General features: G+C 41.4%; 1 protein-coding gene across 1 annotated transcript in view; it reads right to left on the minus strand.

Annotated features, from left to right (window-relative positions):
• The window catches only part of LOC119894441 (myosin phosphatase Rho-interacting protein-like), a 29761-nt gene that overhangs the window by 5719 nt on the left and 4061 nt on the right, over nt 1-19981 (minus strand). The window contains exons 3-17 of the mRNA XM_038707194.1: nt 18241-18318; nt 18076-18141; nt 17542-17693; nt 17349-17433; nt 16062-16236; nt 14382-14577; nt 12074-12188; nt 6926-7024; nt 5763-5819; nt 5570-5638; nt 5392-5481; nt 5201-5310; nt 3854-4376; nt 3474-3566; nt 1004-3313 (exon numbers count right to left, since the gene is read on the minus strand). Coding sequence (XP_038563122.1) covers nt 1004-3313; nt 3474-3566; nt 3854-4376; nt 5201-5310; nt 5392-5481; nt 5570-5638; nt 5763-5819; nt 6926-7024; nt 12074-12188; nt 14382-14577; nt 16062-16236; nt 17349-17433; nt 17542-17693; nt 18076-18141; nt 18241-18318 — 4218 coding nt within the window. The remainder of the gene's footprint in view (nt 1-1003; nt 3314-3473; nt 3567-3853; nt 4377-5200; nt 5311-5391; nt 5482-5569; nt 5639-5762; nt 5820-6925; nt 7025-12073; nt 12189-14381; nt 14578-16061; nt 16237-17348; nt 17434-17541; nt 17694-18075; nt 18142-18240; nt 18319-19981) is intronic.

The raw sequence follows: 19981 nt of genomic DNA on the forward strand, positions 1-19981 counted from the left end.
TTTACTAAAAATAACATTTTAAAGTAGTCGTGGGTGAAATGACAATCATATATTTTTCATTACTATGTATCACTATATTACTGTGGTAGCTATTTCTTTAATATCTGATAATTCATTAGCCTATTGTGGGAAATTCTGCAAATCAATAAGCAGGACTGCTTTATGGCAATTCTGGATTTTTAATCAATGTGACAAAGAAGAAGTTTCTCAATGTATTTGCCAGAAAATGTACTATGTAATGATAAGCCAGCGACACAAAACCTCCATAATTTCCTCTTTTAACATTTGACCAATGATATAAAAAATGTCTTAAGTTTAGTAAATTATTTTACAGTTAAAGGAAGCATCTGGATAATAACATAAGATTCTGGAGCGAGTTCAATCTCAAAACGTTTTGCACGGGTTTGCCACATTTTCGGATTGAACGACATGTTTCCCTGCAACGTTCTACAACATTCTGCAACGGGTTTCGAGGCATGTTTTCTTCTGTTTGGTGGGCGTGTCACAGGTGTTACCCAATCAGCGGGAAATGCAGTGCTCTTGCGTACACAACAGGGTATTCAGGGAACCACGATTTCCGTTGAAAAAAAAACGTTTTGCTATGTTTTGTTGGCGCTGAACTCGCCCGTTTTGTGTTATGTTACGCTAATGCAGCGTTGAGCAGCGAGCCGGGATGAGGAGCTACAGGTCTGGTAAGCTCACGTTTTTCTAAATCCAAACCCCCCCCTAGATTTTTTTCATTTTCAAACTCTTCAACCGGCGCTGACTCAAGTGACATCACTTGAGGACATCTATCAGACTTCAGACAGGTCCCTCTGGAGCCACTAAAAGCTTTATACACCTTTCACTTTTAAAACAGACTTTAATGTGTAAAAACCTTAATTTATGAATGTTGTCTGTCAGGAAGATGGTCAAATGTACAGACGAAATTGTCTTTAAATAAGTTTTAACTGTGGGCAGCTTCAATCTTAAAACACAGGCTATGGAAACCGGCACCACCTACCTTCAGCTTTTCCATCTCCTTCTCATGTTGCGCCTGAACAGAACTAATGTTCCCGTCAGACTCTTCTTTCATCTCCTCCTCCATGACAGACAGCTGCTCCTCTAGCTCCTTCACTCTTCTCCTCAGCTCTAAAACTTGCTTCACCTCTGAGCTCAGATCTGTTTCCTCGTGCGTTGCATCACTACCTTCTGTGTTTTCTCCTGTCATCTCTGGGATTCCCAGCTGACCATCAACACATGAAAGTGGGATTTCCATGCAGTCGAGCTCAAGGGACCCAACCATCTCGTCCTGTGGTGCTTCAGGTGTCTGTTGTACATTTTCTTCCTCAATTCCATCCAATGTACTTTCATCTGGTACCTGTACCTCAACATCTTTGCCTTGTGGGTAAATCTCTTCTGTCTGGCAACACATGCTCATCTTATTGCCCAGTGATGACAACTGTTGTTCTTCTAGGTTTGACAATCTTTCTCTCAACTCCACGTTTTCCTCCGTCAGGTCGACACATTTGCTGCAGATGAGAGAAGAAGAGCGCCGTTTCTGTTTGGCTTCTTCGAGCTCCCTCTCATATTTTGACTGAAGCCGGCTTAAACGACAGCAGTACAACGCTTCAGTTGCTGCAGAGTGGATGAAATCAGTCATGGGGTGCTCCGAAAAGTGAGAGCCGGAGAGTCTGTCAGCCATCAGCTGGAGTTTTTCATGTGCAGATTTGTCGGTAGAGGAGGCGAGGTGGTTTAGGAAAGCAATTTTCATCTGTGTGGCGACTCTAAAATGTTCCATCTCACACAGCTGCTCATTAAACTCAAACATCCTGCTTTCATCTACCTTTTTGGTTTCCGTCTCACTTGCAATATTCCAAATATCAAGATCTTTCAAACCTTCCCTCCCTTCATCTGTGCATGAACCTGTCTCAGAAAGCAGACCATGCCCTAAAAGCAGCAATTGTTTCTCCACTATCATACGTTCTGTCACCTCACTAACAAGCACTTCGACAGGTTTCTCCTCACTAAACTGGGAGGGCTTCAGTTTGTTCAGCAGCAAACTCCAAAACTCCTCCTCCCACTTCAGCTGACTCACCACTGCAGGCTCATTCCCTTCTCTTCTCAAACTAACATCCAACTTCTCAATCACCTCCAGTATTTTCCCCAAAGCGTTCAACCTCATGACCATCCCCTCTACCACTTGCTTGGTCCTTTCTTCACCAGAAACACATCTGTTGCTATCTCCATCTTTCAACCTCTCCTCCTCCAACTCTTGGTTCAGCCTCCTGATGTCGGCCTCCGCCTCTGCAGCCGCTTGAAGGTAAAGTTTCTCAGCTTCCTTCAGCTCTGCGTTCTGCGTCTGGAGCTCCCTGCAGGCCAGCTCTGATTGGTCAACCTGCTTCTCCAGCTCCGTCAGCTTGGCCTCGGCAGCCTCCAAACACAGGTGTCCTTCCGCTTCCTTAGCACTCTCGCGTTTCTCCTGTCCTGTTTCTTCTGTTTCTGCTGGGACCTTCAGCTGCAGCAGCGCCTCTGCCTCCCTCAGATTCTCCTCCAGGGAGGCGATCGTGGCCCTGGCCTCCAGGAGCTGCTGGTTTCTCAAGCTCAGCTCCCCCTTCACACCGTCTACCCTTGTTTGTCCCAGCTGTTCCACTTCAGGGAGGTGATGGGGTTCAGTGTACCTGCTGTTGAGCTCTGCTTTCAGTCTCTCTATCTCGCGGTCTGCCTCGGTCAGTTGGTTTAGCATCTCCTGGTTGCGCTGGTTGAGAGCCTCGTTCTGGCTGGTTAGCAGCTCCACCTCTTGGGAAAGCCTCCTCAGCATGGCCTCGTCCGGAGGTATATGGTGCTCTACGCAGCCGTTCAGAGATTCGTCACCTCCCCCTGTTGGCTCCTCCAGAATTAATGAACTATATACGCCGTTATTTATTTTAGTTTCTGAGCTGGAAACCTGCTGACGGTCTTCTCTGTCCAGCTGGTTCTGGTGGTTGGTTGTTGCAACGTCCAATTGTAGCTCTATAGTTTCTCCATCAGAAAGTAAGTCTTGGCTGTCTGATTCAGGGGATAATAAAGGTGTGGCTACTGTGTCAGTAAGCAAATCCCCAAGCTCTTGGAAAATGCCCTCTGTGTCATGCAGCCAGATGCTGGGAGTCTGAGGCGTTAATGAAGACGGTGAAATGCTGAGCTGCTCCTGCATGCCCTGTCTGATTATGTCATGCTGCTGTAAGAGCTCTCTGGTTTCTTTGTATGTATCTTTCAGGGTTTGCGTGTGGTTTAATGGCTTATCATTCGTGTCCGATGGGCAAAAATCTGCTTCAGAAATTGGTGAAGGGTCCAGCTTTAGAAAAGACAACAGAGAAAACGGGGGAGGAAAGAAGGATTAGCTTACCGTCTGTTAAAGCACAAAGACTGAATGAAATAATCAAAATTTATCACAGCATGATTGTAACATAGAAGAATATCAAAAGCTAGTAGGTAATGACCAAAACCTGGCAGACCTGCTGCTGATAATATCCTGCTGTACTCAGCTGAGCCTCCAGCTCCAGTCTGCGATGCTCTGACTCTGCCAGCTGGGCCTTCAGATCCTCCACCTTCAAAAGACAACCGCTTAATCTATGAAAGCCTCGGTCTGTAGCTACAATAATGATTTTGATAAAGGGCTCAAAAAAAATTAAAAATCATGCTCTTCTATCCAGTTAGTCAACAAGATCATCAAGAGCCCTGACGATACAGCAGAGACAGCAGATGCTACCACGCTAAATATGATAGTTTTGGCAATAATATAGTACAATTTAAAGATGCACTAATTTAAATGTGTGGCCACTTATCTATATATTAAGTTTACATTATATTGGTATGAACTGAAGCCAGGACTCACCCCGGTCCTGTAGCTGTCCAGCAGCTTCTCCATCTTAACAGAGTCTTTGTCCTCTGTAAACAGCGGGACGGTCCTCACCGATCTGAAGACGGTCTTCTCTACCTGCTTCCAGCACTCTTCGATCTCTTCCTCCACTTTCTGCTGTGATTTTGGACTCAGTGCTCTGACACGGCCATCTGCTGTTTTATCTCCAGTCACCTCCCAACCCAGGGAGAGTCCCAGCACGCTCTCATACCGCCTCCTCCTCTCCTCCCGCCTCTTCCTCCTCTCCAGGTCACCCAAGTCCAGTGAGCACAGATGTTTAATCCTCTGAGGCTCTGCGTCCAGAGTCGGCTTGTTCTGAGGCCTGAACTCAGCCCAGTCGAAGGTTTTGTAGCGTCCTTCCCGCCGTTTGTCCCTCACACTGCTGTGTTTGGGTTGAGGGTCTCTCTCTGTAAAGACGTCAGCACTGGGAGAGTCCTGAGTCACATCTGGTTTGGGCAGAGCTTCAGGTGGACTGCAGGGGCCGAGGTGGCCAGGTAAACTGTACGTAACATGTTTGGACGGAGGAGAGGAAAATACCACAGTAGAGTAGGGAACAATTAGTCGACTGATTGTAGTATCATTCAACATCAATAATCGTCATTTCTTTTTAAGAAAATAGCTAAACTTTCACGGTTTCTTGTTTTCAACATATGAATTTCTGATTTTCTCAGTTTTATATCACAGTGAATTAAATATCTTTGGATTTCAGACTGTATGTAAGACAAAACATGTTATTTCAGCTTGTGCTCTGAGAGGTTGTTATGTTCATTTAATATTATTCTCTCCAATATTTTATACACTAAACCATTGATTGTAAAAATAACTGATTGGTTGCAGCCCTGATGTAGAGACATCACGATTTTAAACCCGAATACCTGAATACAGTTTATTGCAAAAACTAGTTATGTCAACAAGCACAGCAAAAAGATATTTAGCTATCATTATTTTGTTAATGTGATAAATAACTTGACAGTTGATCATGAAATTTGGTGGAAAGTGCATTAACACAAGTACTGTGTTAAATGAAAATACTTTATTTAGGGAAATAAACAAAACTTCCACTTGGCTTCTTTTTTATTTGTTGCTCCCTCAATATTGTTAATGATTGATAAGAATTAAATCCATTTATGTGTGGCGGGAGGGGCATGAACCTTTTTCAGCTTGTGATGAGGGGCATGACAGAAAACGTTTGAGAACCACTTCCTTAAACTCATATCTAAGACTGAATGTTGGCTTTAAATTACCCCCCAGATTACAAATGTAAAACTGATTTTACATTTTATCATGACGCCATCCCACAGGAGTATTTGAATTTGAGTGTACCTGGCTACATCGGGGGCGTTAGCTGGATGTACATTTTTCATCAGAGCCTGGATCCAGTTCTTGCGTATACCTGAAGTCATGGCCGATAATGTGTAGACGCCCTTCAGGGTCTGTGACATAAAAAGGTTTAACTTCTTGTTCATACAGAAGATAAAGTTAGTGCTTGTTTAGTGTCAGAACAGTTTTCTTACATGGATCTGAAAGCCGTAGTTCCTCTGCACCTGGTACTCTGACACGTTGTAACACTTTGTCAGGTCGATTTCTCCTTTAAGATCTGAAGCCTGGTGGCAGAAAGCAAAATGAATTTAAACTTCTTCAAAGAAACACAAACTTATATGTATTCTAATTAAAAAAATACTATCACAGTACCTCCTCAGCTATTGAGTCCGTGTAGTACCTCAGACTGTCAGTCGACAGCACAAACCAATATTTCTTCCACTAGATGGTGGCAAAAAACAAATGAGATGTTCAACGGGCAAGAGGTTGTTCAACTAAATCCAAAGTATAAAATCATGTAAATCAAGAACATAACTTCAGTTTAGGACTAAAAAAATTTGTTTACCTGCTCATTTTCATTCAGTTTGACCATCCAGCCTTTTTTGAAGTTTAATAAATCTGGCTGTAAAGAAGACATAATATTTTTGCCATTAACAAGTACAATAATAATAATAATAATAATCACCACACTTGTGTGTAAATCAATAATTTGATTTGTGTAACTTTGGATTTAAGTGGCTCATCTTGCCTAATGAAACTGAACTGTGTTCGGAGTTATAAATGGGAACAAAGTGATGACTGTTTTTTGATGTCTAGCTTTGCTTTGTTGTTTTTTCTATATTACATTTGTTATGAGTGATGTAATTTATTATCTATCAAAGTAGTAGTTAATATGTGAGACATTTATATTCTTTCAGTAAATTTATTCAAGTAATTTACTTATGTACAATTTTAAGGTACTTATACTTATTTGAGTATTTGCATTCAATGCCACTTAATACTTATACTTCCCCACATCTCAGAGGTAAATATTGTACTTCACTACATGTATTTGGAAGTTTTTTTAAAGAAATTTAACTGACAACTATTTTCATCATCTTTAAGTAGTTTTTCCCATATAAACATTTCATGGTTCACCTTCTCAAATGTGAAGATTTGCTGCTTTCCCATTTAATTATTTGAATTTATTTTTAATAATTTTAAGGTTTGGATTTTTGGTTGGCTTCACTATTTTCAGAATTTTTACAAACCAAGCAATCAATGAAAATAATCATTGAGGCTCCACCTCAACAACTACAGCAGTAAAAACCTGCTTTTACGTCAATGTATGAGTAAAAATAATCTAATGATATAAAATATAATAGTATAAAAAGTCACAGGAGACATTTTGCTGCACTGAGTACTTTTACTTTTGTTTCCCAAAGTACATTTTCCAGTACATTATACTGACATACTTTTACTTCAGTAAAGCAGGACTTATTTTAGTACTTTTAGTGTGGCATACTTTTACTACAAGTAAAGGATCTGAATACTTCAACCACGACTGGTATGGGCGCACTTTGGTCAGTACTCTAAAATACTGAGATCCACATGTGGTGTAAGGCGCTGTGAAGCCTCTAGGGGCCGCAATTGATGCTGTAATACTTTCAATCTACACTGTAGTTCAGAGGGTTTCCTCTCACTGCCTTTTAATGATGCAGCTTTGATTTACAGACTCAAACAACTCACCGTCATGACGGTGTCTGACGCCCGGCGGTCCAGAGACCTGGATCTTCTCTGAGGTGGGGGTGCGGTCAGCTGGGCGATGTCTCCACACGACTGGAGTTTCTGTAAAATGAGTGTGAATACACTGAAATTATAACAATGAGACGTAAGCGTTCGCTGATGTGAAGACGTGACGTGTTTTCTCAATTAGGACGGTGGCAGTTTGTGCTGCCTGAATTCCATCGACCAGAGTAACCGATCGTCTGGATCCTTGGCAGAGATGTCAGCTGTAAGGATTAGGCCTGCTGTAGAGCACCGCGGGGAACCCAACAGGCTTTTCTACACGGCCTGTTAAACTCTTACTCACATCAGCACTCAGCTGCACACGGATGACTGCATTTGTCCGTGGAATGAATGAAGAGGTTTTAGACGCTGCATAATACCTGATACTCTGTGGCTTTTTGTCTCACATTTCAAAATGATGCTACAAGTCCTAAAAAAAGAGAGACAGAGAGAGAGAGATTCCTGCATGCTTCTTCTGATCAGGTTTCATGCTGGCTAATGAAGCTGCCTCCACAGCACGTTTCAGAGTTTCTTTCAAGTCTGGATTACACAGCATTTAATGAGTGTGAGGGTGCATTTGTTTTGTTTTCTTGAGCCTCTGCTATTCAAAAGAGTCATTCTTCCTTCTTATATAACCACTTTAACAGGAAATAAAATACCACTTTAATCGTTACAGAACATTCTTTGTGTTTTTCTTTTCTGGCATTTACATTGAAAACTATCCAAGGACACATGGAGGAACACAGCGCTCTGCCTGCAGTGTGAACTGATCGTTTTTTTTCTTCCCAAACAATTGCTGACCGCTGCAGACAGAGCCTGTCCTCTGTTTTGTGAAGAAGCCTCCCCAAAGCTGTGGGGGGGTGGGCTGTCCGGGGAATCTCAGCTCTGAGGCCTGAATGAACTCCGGACAGGCTCTTTTGACCTTCTCCTGGCTACCAAAACAAACACACCCAAAGACACATAAATCATCACGTGGGGTAAAATGTGCCGCTGGCATATTTAACGGGCAAATCCTCTGGAATGAGCCGGACTGTTTAATCAAAGATTAACAGCTGCCACAGTGGCGACCATCTGCGTTGCCCTGTCCTAATAAATATACTGTGATCATACTTTTACATTTCCTAAATCAGCTCTGGCCACTGAGGGAGGTTTCATTAAGGTGGCTCATTCAGTGTTGAACCTAACAAACTAAACCAGGATTAAAGTGTTTCGTGACTCAGAGCTGATGTGAACAGACCTGAAACATCAAGCGCAGATGACTTCATTTCACAGAGAAAGAAAACAGACATGTAAAGACAAAACTGTTGTGTTCGTGGCCCCCGAGCAGCAGATATGAAACACATAATATTGAGAATTAAATATTTTTAGGCAAAAACACAATCACAATGCACAAGAGAACTTTTGGCATCTTGATTTAGGTCATCAGCGAGCTGTAACTCTGCTAGAGATGAAGTCTATCTCAGGGTCCTGCAGCACAAAGTTCAGCTTAGTCGGGCTTTCTTTGGGTTTCATGCAGCTGAGGGGCGTCTTACCAGTTTAACCAGGCTTTGTCCGACTCTGACAGACTGAAAAACACAGTGTTTGCTTTCCAAAGGTTCCTCTTTACTGCTGCAACATCTGTTCTGTTTGCAGTGCATTTAACATTTGGGTCACATGTTGACATGGGATGCACTTAATTGCATAATTACAATCTGAAGCATCACATCTTTTTCATTCTGAAACATCACAACAACACACTGTACGTGTTTTTAAACGCGCCGCATAGTCATAAACAGGCTGCAGCCTCGTTGTAAAGAACCATTTTCATTATTTGTTCTCTCTTTAAATGTCACTAAATAAAATTAAACACACAATGAAATCGATTAATTAATGACACAGACAGACAATCTGAAGGTATTTAACCAGTATTTTTTTTAACATATGTACAAAACCAAGTAACACAATTATCTTCTTATCTTGTTATAAAATAAGGGCAGGGGTCCTATTTGATGGGTTGTTTAGACGTATTTCAGACATTACAGCAGCAGTGGATAGCATAGAATAAAGTGATAAGTGACAATAAACATAATACTAACAAATATAAAATAGATTTGAATGATAAAGTACTAAAATATGTTTTTACAACTATGTCATGATTACAAGCAGCGAGCAGCAACAAACTGAGCTACCTGAGGAGATCATCTCTACTACAGATTGTCTCTTTTGCTTTGTCTATGGCAGTGATTTTGTTTTACCGTATGATACAGTGTGTTTAATATGTGCTGCGCTGTGTCTGTTTTCTTCACTATGAATTGATGTTATCAGCATTTGATGTTTCAGATCTCATGAAGTCATGAAACAAGCCAGGTTTGACTCAGTGTGACCACATCGGGTGCTGAGTTGGCTTTATGAAACTGGTTAATCCTGACTCGGCTTTTCTGAGCCACCTTCATGAAATACCTCTCTGCTCTGAAGACCAGCTAAAAAGTGAACCAGCTTTGTGGCATCAGAAAACCCGAGTTAAGCCCATAGACAGCTGATTAATCCACTCATCTTGTTTCGTGATACAGAATATCTTAAAAAATAAGATTTACTGGAGTAACTGGTTGTTGAGGTCTACTCACCTCCTTAATCACAGAGTGACTATCATTCACAAACAGATGTGCACTTGTGAAATGGAGGCACTACTGTCTGAGCATCCCCAGAGTTTATCAAGTTCAGGAAATGGGGCCGTGATCTGATTCTGCAGTTTGTCAGCAGAGTTTTGATAGAGTCCTTGAGAGTCACAGTTCCCGACATTACACTGTATCTTGTTTTAGTTCTGAGGAATCACTGGAAAAAGTCCGTAGGAGGAATGTCTTCTCCCAGATTACAGCACACAACAGGAGGCGGCCTGAACGCCTTCAGGGCATCAAAACCAGTTCTGTTCACAAACAAAATGCAGCGCTGAATGAATCACCGCCTCTCTCCCACCTGCTGACACACGCAGCCTCTCAAACACATGCCGGAAGAAACACATGCCTTGACACGGCAAGATTGACTCGTCCACACGCTTCGTGCCAACCTCTCATCACCTTCTGCCCTGTGCTCAATCAGATGTGGGCCACTACGGTACTTGAATAAACCAGCATCTGTCTTGTGTTTAAACACACTGGCTGACTGATAGACAGCCGTCTACGGTGTTAGATCAGATTACACAGTTATCGTTACAGTGACCTCTCTCTCTGACTAACACCTGGTTGTGTGTGAGTCACGTTCAGCCCGGCCCAGTACAGGCTGAATACATCTGGACACATTCTCTGGTCTTAATAATTACCAACCCACATTGAGATTAATCAGCGTTACCTATTTATGGTTATTACCATCATATGGTAGCAAACAACCACAGTCAGGAAATGGGTTTTTAATGGTTTGATTTTCCTGTTAAAGGCCCTGAAAACAAATTTTCTTATCATGTTCCTCCTAAATGTGATAGCATCCAACAAAAATGGACTATTTAGTACCAAAGTTACAAAAATAACAGAAATTTCACAAGGGATATTTGTGTTTGTCTGTTTGAAAAAGGCAGGGTTCTTTTCAAATAACGTGACGTGTTTCCTCACAACAACGGCATGTTAGGTACCGCTTCATCTTAGTGGCACGCCGATCGAAACATAAGTACTTCATTCACACTAACTCGGTCTCCTTTACCTGCGAGCAAGTCTGCCAGTCAGTTATTACAGAACAATTTAATTTAGATTACCTTTTGTGTGTCTTATGTTGTTTGGTTCGCCCTTTATTTTCCTTCCATTTGCCTCGTTTTGTTAATTCAAATAAAAGATTAATGAAAAGCCAGAGCTGTGCTCCAACTGTGTGGTGTCCACGTACATAATTTGGGATTGAAGGTGCTTGCAGCGGATATAAAAAAATCTTTAAATAGGATTATTTATATCTGACACAGTATATGAAAAGAATCACATTTCGTAGCCTCTCGGAAGGTCACAAGATATAGGAGAACGCTTTAAAAACAACCTTCTTGTCAAAAAATACAGAATTATACGCTTCTCAAGATGGAAGAAGTGATTAAATCATGGTATCCGAACACTTTTTTATAAGCTTTAGAAGTGCTGAAGGTGGATCTTGTTACTTTTGGACAGAGCCAGGCCAGCAGTTCCACTCTGTTTGTGCTAAGCTAAGCTGACTGGCTGCAGCTTCATATATACCGCACAAACGTGGGAGTAATATCAATCTTGTCATCTAATTCACAAGAAAGCAAATAAGCATATTTATCAAACTGACAAACTGTTCTTTGAACAAATGCACTGAATGAACCGCCTAAAACGGTGAAATTAGGAAACATGTAGAAACTTGCAGAAATTGTACAACATGTTGCTTTGGTGATTTGAAAGTTATTACTGTATGTTGTTAAATAAAACACGCTTACTGCATGACTAACTCTGAAGGTATTCTGGGCAAGTCCAACTGGGAGGAGACCCCACGACAAACCCAGAGCATTTTGGAGGAATTACCAATTGTCCAAATAAGACACTAACTACTGTGACTGCACTGGCCCAAAAAGCCTTTTTCCCACGTAGAAAAGGAGCGGCTGTAAAAAAAAGACCAAACGATTCTTTAGTATCAGAACAAACAGCTTTTCAGCTTATGCGCCCAATAAGCAACTAGATTCATAGAATGGGATTAATGGTCAACCATATGGGTTTTCCAATGGTTAATGCCGATATTTAGAGAGCCAGGTGGCCGATGGCCGATATATAAGGCCGATATCAAAACAAGGAAATGTATAATCCATTATTCCACAATCTAATATACAGTCTTAGACAGTAACATGCTGTAAATTGTTAGTTTAGAATTGCGCCCATTTAGGAGAAACGTGTTAACATTTACATAAAATGATGGTGACTGAGGACATTTAGGGCTCAAAACTAACTTTTGAACAGGAAAGGTTCCTCGTTGTATAACAAAAAGAAAGTTACCCTTTAAGCTAAACATCCGATTTAAAATGCTGTTGGATTATATAAAAACAGATATATGAATAAGACAGTGATGACAGCCTGGGAATGTCTAAGGAGGACTGGGAGACTGTCGTCCAGTGGTATACAGTAGCATAAAACGTGTACTTGATGTGGTTACCTCTCGCTTGTTGGTGCGAGCATCATTCCTGCCCTTCCTGGATGTGGTTGCTCCAAATTTCTTCTCTTTCTCGGTGGCCTCGAGTCCCAGCAGCCTCTCTGTTGGTCTGCCACGGCTGGAAAACATGAACAACTAATTAGTGAAAAACTTTACCTGGGACATACACACTGTGGCTTCCCAGACCTCGCTAACACACTGGTGGGTTCTGAAATAATGACCTCCAGCAGAACACCGAGGATGACAGCATGATAATAGACTCCAAATTGCACCTGTGCGGCAGAAAAAGAGCCCAGAGGACACTCAGTGCAGGTCTTTCTCAGAGTGTCACCGCTGCTATTGTTGCTGTTGAGAGACTAAATAGGAGCTGACATCCTTCCCACTGCTGTCAGAGGTGTTTAGTGTAGAAGGAGTGCAGGAATTACACGGGCCAAATACATATCAGTAACCTGAAATAATGTAAACACGACTGTCAGATGATGAAAAACAATGTTTTCGGTTTAAACTCGGGTTTAGGATCAATCAATATCTGCTTGTGTGTGTGTGTGCTGAAAGGAAGTTGATGCCAAAGAGCACAGTGACACATTGCATTTACATTATTCTACATTAAGGGGGGTTTCTATGTTGATTGGTTTTAATTCGATAAGCATTACAACATGGAAACAGATATAAACTGCATCTGCACTTTCAACTTATGATTGGCATTTCTGATCATTGTTTTTTTATATTTAATTGAGTAAATGATTGATCCTTTCATTTGAAAAATAATGAGTAGATTAACTGATAGTAAATTCAAGACAACAAGTCTACAGCCATGCTAGAAGCGCTGTGTGGCTATACTTGTGCATAGCAGTGCTTTGAGCTAAATGCTAATGTCAATATGCTAACATGGTGATGTTTAGCAGGTCTAATGTTTGCGTGTTAGCATGCTAACATTTACTAATTATCAGTAAACACAAAGTAGAGCCGAAGCTTTGGAATGACATTAGTTTTGCAGGTATTTAGTCGTAAACTAAAGTTTCTGACAAACTCAAAGTTTGACCTGATGGTGGCGCTAGATGAAAACTCAAAAGCTCACCAAAGTTACGACAATTCACCCTGAGGGGAACATGAATGTCTGTCCCAAATTTACTGGCAATGCATCTAACAGTTGTCCAGACAAACAAAAGTCAACCTCTTGGTAGAGGAAAGCCAACAAATCACCAAAGTCAGTAGGATTATGTCTCCGGGGACAATGGATGTCTGTCCAAAATGTCCACCAGTAGTTGAGATATTCCAGTTTGGACCAATCGACCACCATTTCCAGAGCAATTATAAGCTTCAACTAATTTATATCATATCTAAATTAAAATATGCAAGCAAAATGTAAGTGTAATTGTACCATCAAATAAAAGATTAATGATTCAGTTCAGTTAAAATAACAAATTTAAAGTAATTATATATTATTTAGGCGGTTGTTTTGTTAGCTAGGTTGAGTTGTTCTTGCTAGCATATTTGTAAGCTTTTTTCCTAAAAAGACATTAATGTAGCAATAAAATCAAATAACAATAACCTTTAAAACCCTGTCTCCAGAATATATAACACAGTATGTTGAACTCTGTCCTTCTGTTTTTTTGGTCAAGGCCAACAGTTACTGTTTTACTAAGTTGCTTTCTAACTTCCAGTACATTATAAACTAACTTTTAATTGAGCCTAATGTGCCCGTTCAGCCTCTGGTGGGGGCAGACGGCCTTGTGTCCTGAAACTGAGCTTAAAGCTGAAGTCTGCTTCCTCTGACAGGCGGGCAGACAGTCAGCATTAAGGTCCTGAGAAACAATGCTGCAGATATTACACCAGCGTTTTGGAATTTCTTGACCTTATTTGGGGGACATAAGTATTTTGTGTTTTTGTTTCCCAAAAAGGCAATGAGTGAAGAAACGAGATGCACTCTCCTCACGTGACCGGTTTACATGCTGCTGGGGCACAAACTGGGAGGGTTTCTTTAAGCTAAATTTAAAAATGCGGCAGTCAGATCTCTAATGGAGGGGTAGAGCGTGAGCCTTTGATCTGGTGTTTAGCGGTGTGTGATGGCTGTTCAGTTTTATACTTGGGGGGGAGCAGAGAGGCATTGGATGTCCTTTGTACTAATTGCTTGCACATTTACCCCTTTTCCTCTGCCAAGGCACTTTAAATGGCTGTTACTCACAGACTACATACAAATATACATAAGAAAATAAACACCAGATTGCTGCCAAACGTACAGAAGAGCTATTTATATGTTATCATCACAATTGGCTGTAACTTGCTAATCTTCACCCGATTCATTTCTAACCTTCTGTCCTGGCTCTGGTTCTTGTTGTTTGCGGATGTTTGGATGTTGTTTGACTCAGCCAGCTGGTTGTTACTGCCGGGGTCGGTGTTTCCACTGGCCACCAAGTCCAAGGAGCCAACTGGGCTGATGAAACTGCCAGCGCCATCCAAGGTCAGAGAGTCCCTGGAGACCGGGCACAGGTAGGTAGGTGTGTTGCCTGGATATGGAAAGCAACACATAATGGGTTCAGACTGTCAGATACACTGAGGGCAGGAACACAGTTTGGTGTCACTTTACTAGAAAGGCATTTCAGATCCAATGTGTCTTTACAAACAGCTGGTCACACAGTCAGGGTTCATACTGCGGCATGAGGCAAAAACCTCCTTAGTTTTCCCTCTTTTTACTCAATGATATACAGTTTAGGAAATTCTCTTTATGTTTTGAAGTAGTTCAATATAATATATAAGGTAACAATGACAGAAACACTAACCAGTTTGATATGAATATTAAATAAATTTGTTTAGTTTTCACTCACACACAAATAAACGTACTATGTTTACCCGCTAGTTGTTAACTTTGCCTGTCTGCCATTTGGTGCTGGGCAGGTAGAGTACAGTGGACTTATCAGAGCTTTTACACTGAAAACAGCTGCCTGCATTTGCTGGAGGCGAGATTGTTGTTGTTAATTTAAAACCAAAACAATGAGCTGAAAGAAGCTAAAATGTACTGTAATGCTGCAGAGTTGGGTGATGATTATTCGTGGGTTTGTCACTGCGAGTGACCCTCTTCACATTAAACACAGTCAATCCATTGTTAATATCAAAAATATTGCTTAGTGTAATTTTATGAGAAATCTTAGGATGTTTAAGTTACCAGCCGCGGACGTATAATACCTTTTCATGAGTTTCCATGAAAAAATTTATATTTGAACGTTGCTTGTCTAAAAACAAACAAAAAAAAAAAACATTAAATGCAGTTGATGTCTGAAATAAAGTGGAAAAATACATGTACCATAACCCCTTTCTAAGATATTGACTTCCTCAGAGAACTGATCAGTATTACCTGTCTGGAAAACACCTTAAAGAATTCAATGATGGTCCAGGAATTCAAGGACAAGAGGGAACCTTGACAGAGCATCATTCACTGGCTCTCAGAGGGTCCTTTGTGTATAACCTCCATCGCTGTAATGCAGCAGCCTATAGAAACAGTCAGCTGGACTTAATCCAGGCCTTTATTACAGGAGCTTTCCAGACCCTGCAATAAGTCTGACGCCAGATAGGTGCTGCTGTCCACTTTGTCACAGTCACAAAGCTCCAGTAAGGAGGTATACCTGTCCTGTGCTAATCACCAAGCCTATTAGGACTTGTTTAAGAGGCCTTTTATGGATCATGTTTGGCTTTTATGATGCCTGGAGGTTATAGACACGAGTTTTCCTGCACATCTCACAGTATGTTTCTGTCTGTTCTGTTTATGTGACTGCTTCCTGCCAAAACTCCTCCAGCTCTGGTTCCCATGATCACAGATCAGTACTAGGCCAAACATGCCTGGTTAAACAAGGGTTAAATGAAATGTATAAATAAAAAAGCTGTAAGTGTGTGAACATCTGCAGGACGTTAGGACAGTGAGAGAGGACAGGAAGTGGCTGTGATTGGCTGACGGACATGAAAGCCTGAGTATGTGTGTGTTTTGCTTCTGCTGCACCTGCAGGGGTCGGGTTTAGGCCGGGGGGATCTGCGTCTGCGACAGTCCACATGGGGGTTACACCCGGTCCCCTGCCCTGCTGGTCTTCCTGCCACCGACTGCAGCCGGACTCTGCAGCGTTCTCCGAGGACAGAAAACTTGGATCAGTTGCAGCCATCTTTGCTGGACTGGGTTCCTAATGTTTTGTTAGAAAAACAAAAAGATTATTAATTTCTATTTATTAATCTTTACTTTGCTTCTCCATATTTAGCATTTATAAACAGCATATAAACATTTAATTAATAGTTTATAACACACAACAATGTTGTTGTAAGCATATATAAGTGTTTATTAACATATAACAACTATAGTCTAACTCCTCCTGTGAAACAATAACTGGATGCTGGTATATAAACAGATACTGAATGATAAAATATATCACAGTTGTATTAATATACAATATGTCTTCATAGGTGAAGTATCTTTACTATTTTTTTAATTGACCGATTATTTGTTTAGTTTATTAAAAAATGGTCGAATACCCAGTTAGTTGAACAACAGAAAAATAATCAGCAACTATTTTGATAAAGGTTTAAGTCACTTTTCAAGCAAAAATTACAAATATTCCCTTGTTCCAGCTCCTCATTTTTGAGGATACGCTTAACCTTTTTTTGACAACATTAACTGGGGCTTTAGAAAATAATGATAGGCATTTTTCTATATTTTCAAACTTTCTTTTGACTAAAAGTTTAATCAATTAAGGAAATAATGTGAAGACTGGTCAATAGTAAAAAATAAGCCCTAATTAAATTTACAAGCAGAAAATCCTCATATTGAAATGTCGGGAACTGGCAAACATTAGGGATTGCTGCTTGATAAATAACCATTTTTAAACCCTGTTGATAGCCATGCTGTCATTTTTATGTTTAGCGCTAATTAGCGAACATTAGCATGCTGACACGCTAAACTAAGATGGTGAAAATGGTCAACATTATATCTGATAAACCTCAGCATGGTAACGTTGTCACAGTGAGCCTGTTAGCCTTGCACTGTATCTAAGTACAGCCCCACAGAGCTGCAAGCGTGGTTCTAGAGTCTTATTTGTGTACAAGTGGGGAATTTGGTCTTCGACTGATCCAAGATGAAACATCAGGAGGGGTCGCCAAAAACATCAGGATTCATCCTTTGAGGACCATGAATATCTATACTGGATTTCATGGCAATCAGACGAGTAGTTGAGTAATCTTTCACTGGACCAAGTGCGTTTAAATGTGTCATGAAGCAGTAGATGGACATTTGTTTTGCTACCTGGGTGGCAACAGGCTCCACTTTGCGTTTTTTCTTCTGATTCTGCTTGTTTGTTCTCAGGTAGACCGCAAGCTGTTCACTCCACCTAGTAAACAAAGACAGAAACAGCACAGACGAGACATTAGTTAGGTGGTATAGAGGAAACGTTATTACTCAACTGCTCCTGTAATGTTTCTACAGTTTTTTAACTGACCCATTTATGATCTCTTTATTGTCACCACGAATAAATATCTCCAGCTCCGGCGTGACGATGCAGAGTGCATTTTTCTGGCTGGTCCTGGGCTCTGCATCAGTGATTTCTGTGCACAGATTCATATTCACCGTGCCTTGTGGCAATGTGCTCGGCTGGAGGAGAATCAGAACATAAACATTATTCTGGTAGAGGTTCGAAATCGGTGTTGCTAGGACTGATCAACAGAAAGAAGACGAACGACTGTTAAACAGGAAATAGATTGTAGTGCTAAGAGTGGAAGGGAAGAGATGAGGGAATGAGATTTGAGGGGATCACAGAGAGAGGGGGATGTGAGCATTAGAGGGCAGGCTAAGCCCAAATCATCTGCTGTGGTTTTGCACACGACATCTGGCCTAAACATGCCTGCTTGATCCCACCATACTGTAAATGCAGATGCATATACAGATAAGGATTTACAGTACACTGCTACCTTATGTATGTTTTGTTGAAATAGAATATTGGTGTTGTAGTTTCACTATCTGAGCAGTTACTTACCAGTTCATCCAGGGCGAAGCTCAGGCTGCCGTGTTCATACAGGACAAAGAAGCGCCGCTGCCATTTCTGACAGTGAGACACAACAAACAGAATCACTACAGCAGCACAATAACGAACTGCTAAATGTGTGTGTGTGTATTTCAGCTCAGCTTCACAATGTCCTACCCTTGACCTCTGCATCGGGTTGTCAAAATCTGTCCCCTCAGGAGCCAAACACAGCCAGCCTCCATAGATGGGTTTTGCCTGTAAATAATGGGAGAAAGTGGAAACTCAGCATTCAGTCTCTGGGGTGTTGACCCACAGGCTGACTAATGTATAGAGATAAAACCATTAGTCAATTATTTCAGTCATTTTTCTAGGCAAATGTCAAACATGTCCTGCTTCTCTCAGATTTGAGGATCCGATGTTTTTCTTTGTCCTATGTTGTAGTAAATTAAATATCTTTGTGTTTTGGACAGGTGGATGGACAGAAGAAATTGAGTTAGACTGATAAATTGCTCACATTGAAACATCTGCCGATATTAGTTTATAGCAGATATATCGTAGTAACAGAAAGTCCAGAAATGTAAGTTTGAGGTCATTTAGAAACTTCACCGCCTTTACAGAGCTTGTCTACATGATTGAGCACCGACGAAGTTGTTCACCAAACCTCACCAAAAAAACCTCTAAGAGCCTGTTTATACCTGGCATCAACATTCATCTTGGGTGATTTACAACTAGTGGTTACGTGTCTTGCTCAGTGACGCAATGTGTCGCAGTGGGAATCAAACCAAAGGAATGTGTCTTATCCACTGTTCCATCACCACCCAACTTACAACACCACCCAGTGATCCGATCACAAGTGGACAGTAAGTGCGTCAGTTCACTCCTGGCATTACAATGCGTCTCGTGTGACAACATGTGATCGGTTTCATGGCACAAACTGCATACTGATGTAGGTGCTGTTATTTTCAAGGTGTGTGAAAACTGAGTGGAGGGCGGCGGAGACGTTCTGAATGCAAACTGGTGAGGGTCCAAGCTGACTGGGATGTTTCTGGAGAACCAGTTTCTCAAAAGCACTTCATCAGAATGGAGGTTAGGGCTTAGGGTTAGGGTGCCACAAGGCGGTAGTCATTCACACTAGACACTGCAAACTTTTCAGGTACGTGAACAATGGTGGCCGTCTTGGAGCAGGTGGGAACTCTCTCCAGAGACAGTGATAATATCAACTAGCTGATTGGCACATGTTTTTAGTTCACGGGCAAAGATGTAATCGGGCCCAGCAGCTTTACTCATATTCACTCGTAGCGGTCTATGATATCTCGTTGCTGAGCTAGCTTGAATCTTATTATTTCATTCACAGCTGTTGTTTGTTATAATAAAGCTCGCAATTATAAAGTCAAGAACATAGATGAAAGAATGGATCAGCACACACAGTTAGCAGGGATTGTCTGAGCTGCAGAGACAGCTGGAGGTGAGTAAAAAGTGTTTTGCAGTGAAAAAGTAGCTGCCTGCTCTGCCAGCTGCCGGCTTTCATTGGCATGCTAGATATCTGGCTGGTTGTTCACACATAAAGACTGGCGACCGCCGATCGATCGCTGATTTACCCCTGACAGCCTGACGGTCGGAGTGGCAAATCGAGCTTAAAATCGTCGTTAGCTTAGCTCTCATCCCAACTCTCTTCCTGAGGCGTTCGCATCAATTACAGTGACGTTTAGTCTGGCTTTTCAGCCTGATTTGGCTGGGTGATCGGGAGACGCCGTGCACAGTGATCATCTCAAGGTATACTTAAATTCCTCAATGATGAGTGTCTTCCTGTGATAAGTATCACGTGCTTTAGTAAAACAAAGCGGAAGGAAGTTTGAGGGAGCTACTGGCCGCTGCATCTGCATGGGCCGCCATCACCACAGGTTGACTGTGCAATACC

This window comes from Micropterus salmoides, unplaced genomic scaffold, assembly GCF_014851395.1.
Source record: "Micropterus salmoides isolate LMB-PRFRI ecotype aquatic unplaced genomic scaffold, ASM1485139v1 Ms_hic_scaffold_10, whole genome shotgun sequence".
NCBI classification, from domain to species: Eukaryota; Metazoa; Chordata; class Actinopteri; order Centrarchiformes; family Centrarchidae; genus Micropterus; species Micropterus salmoides.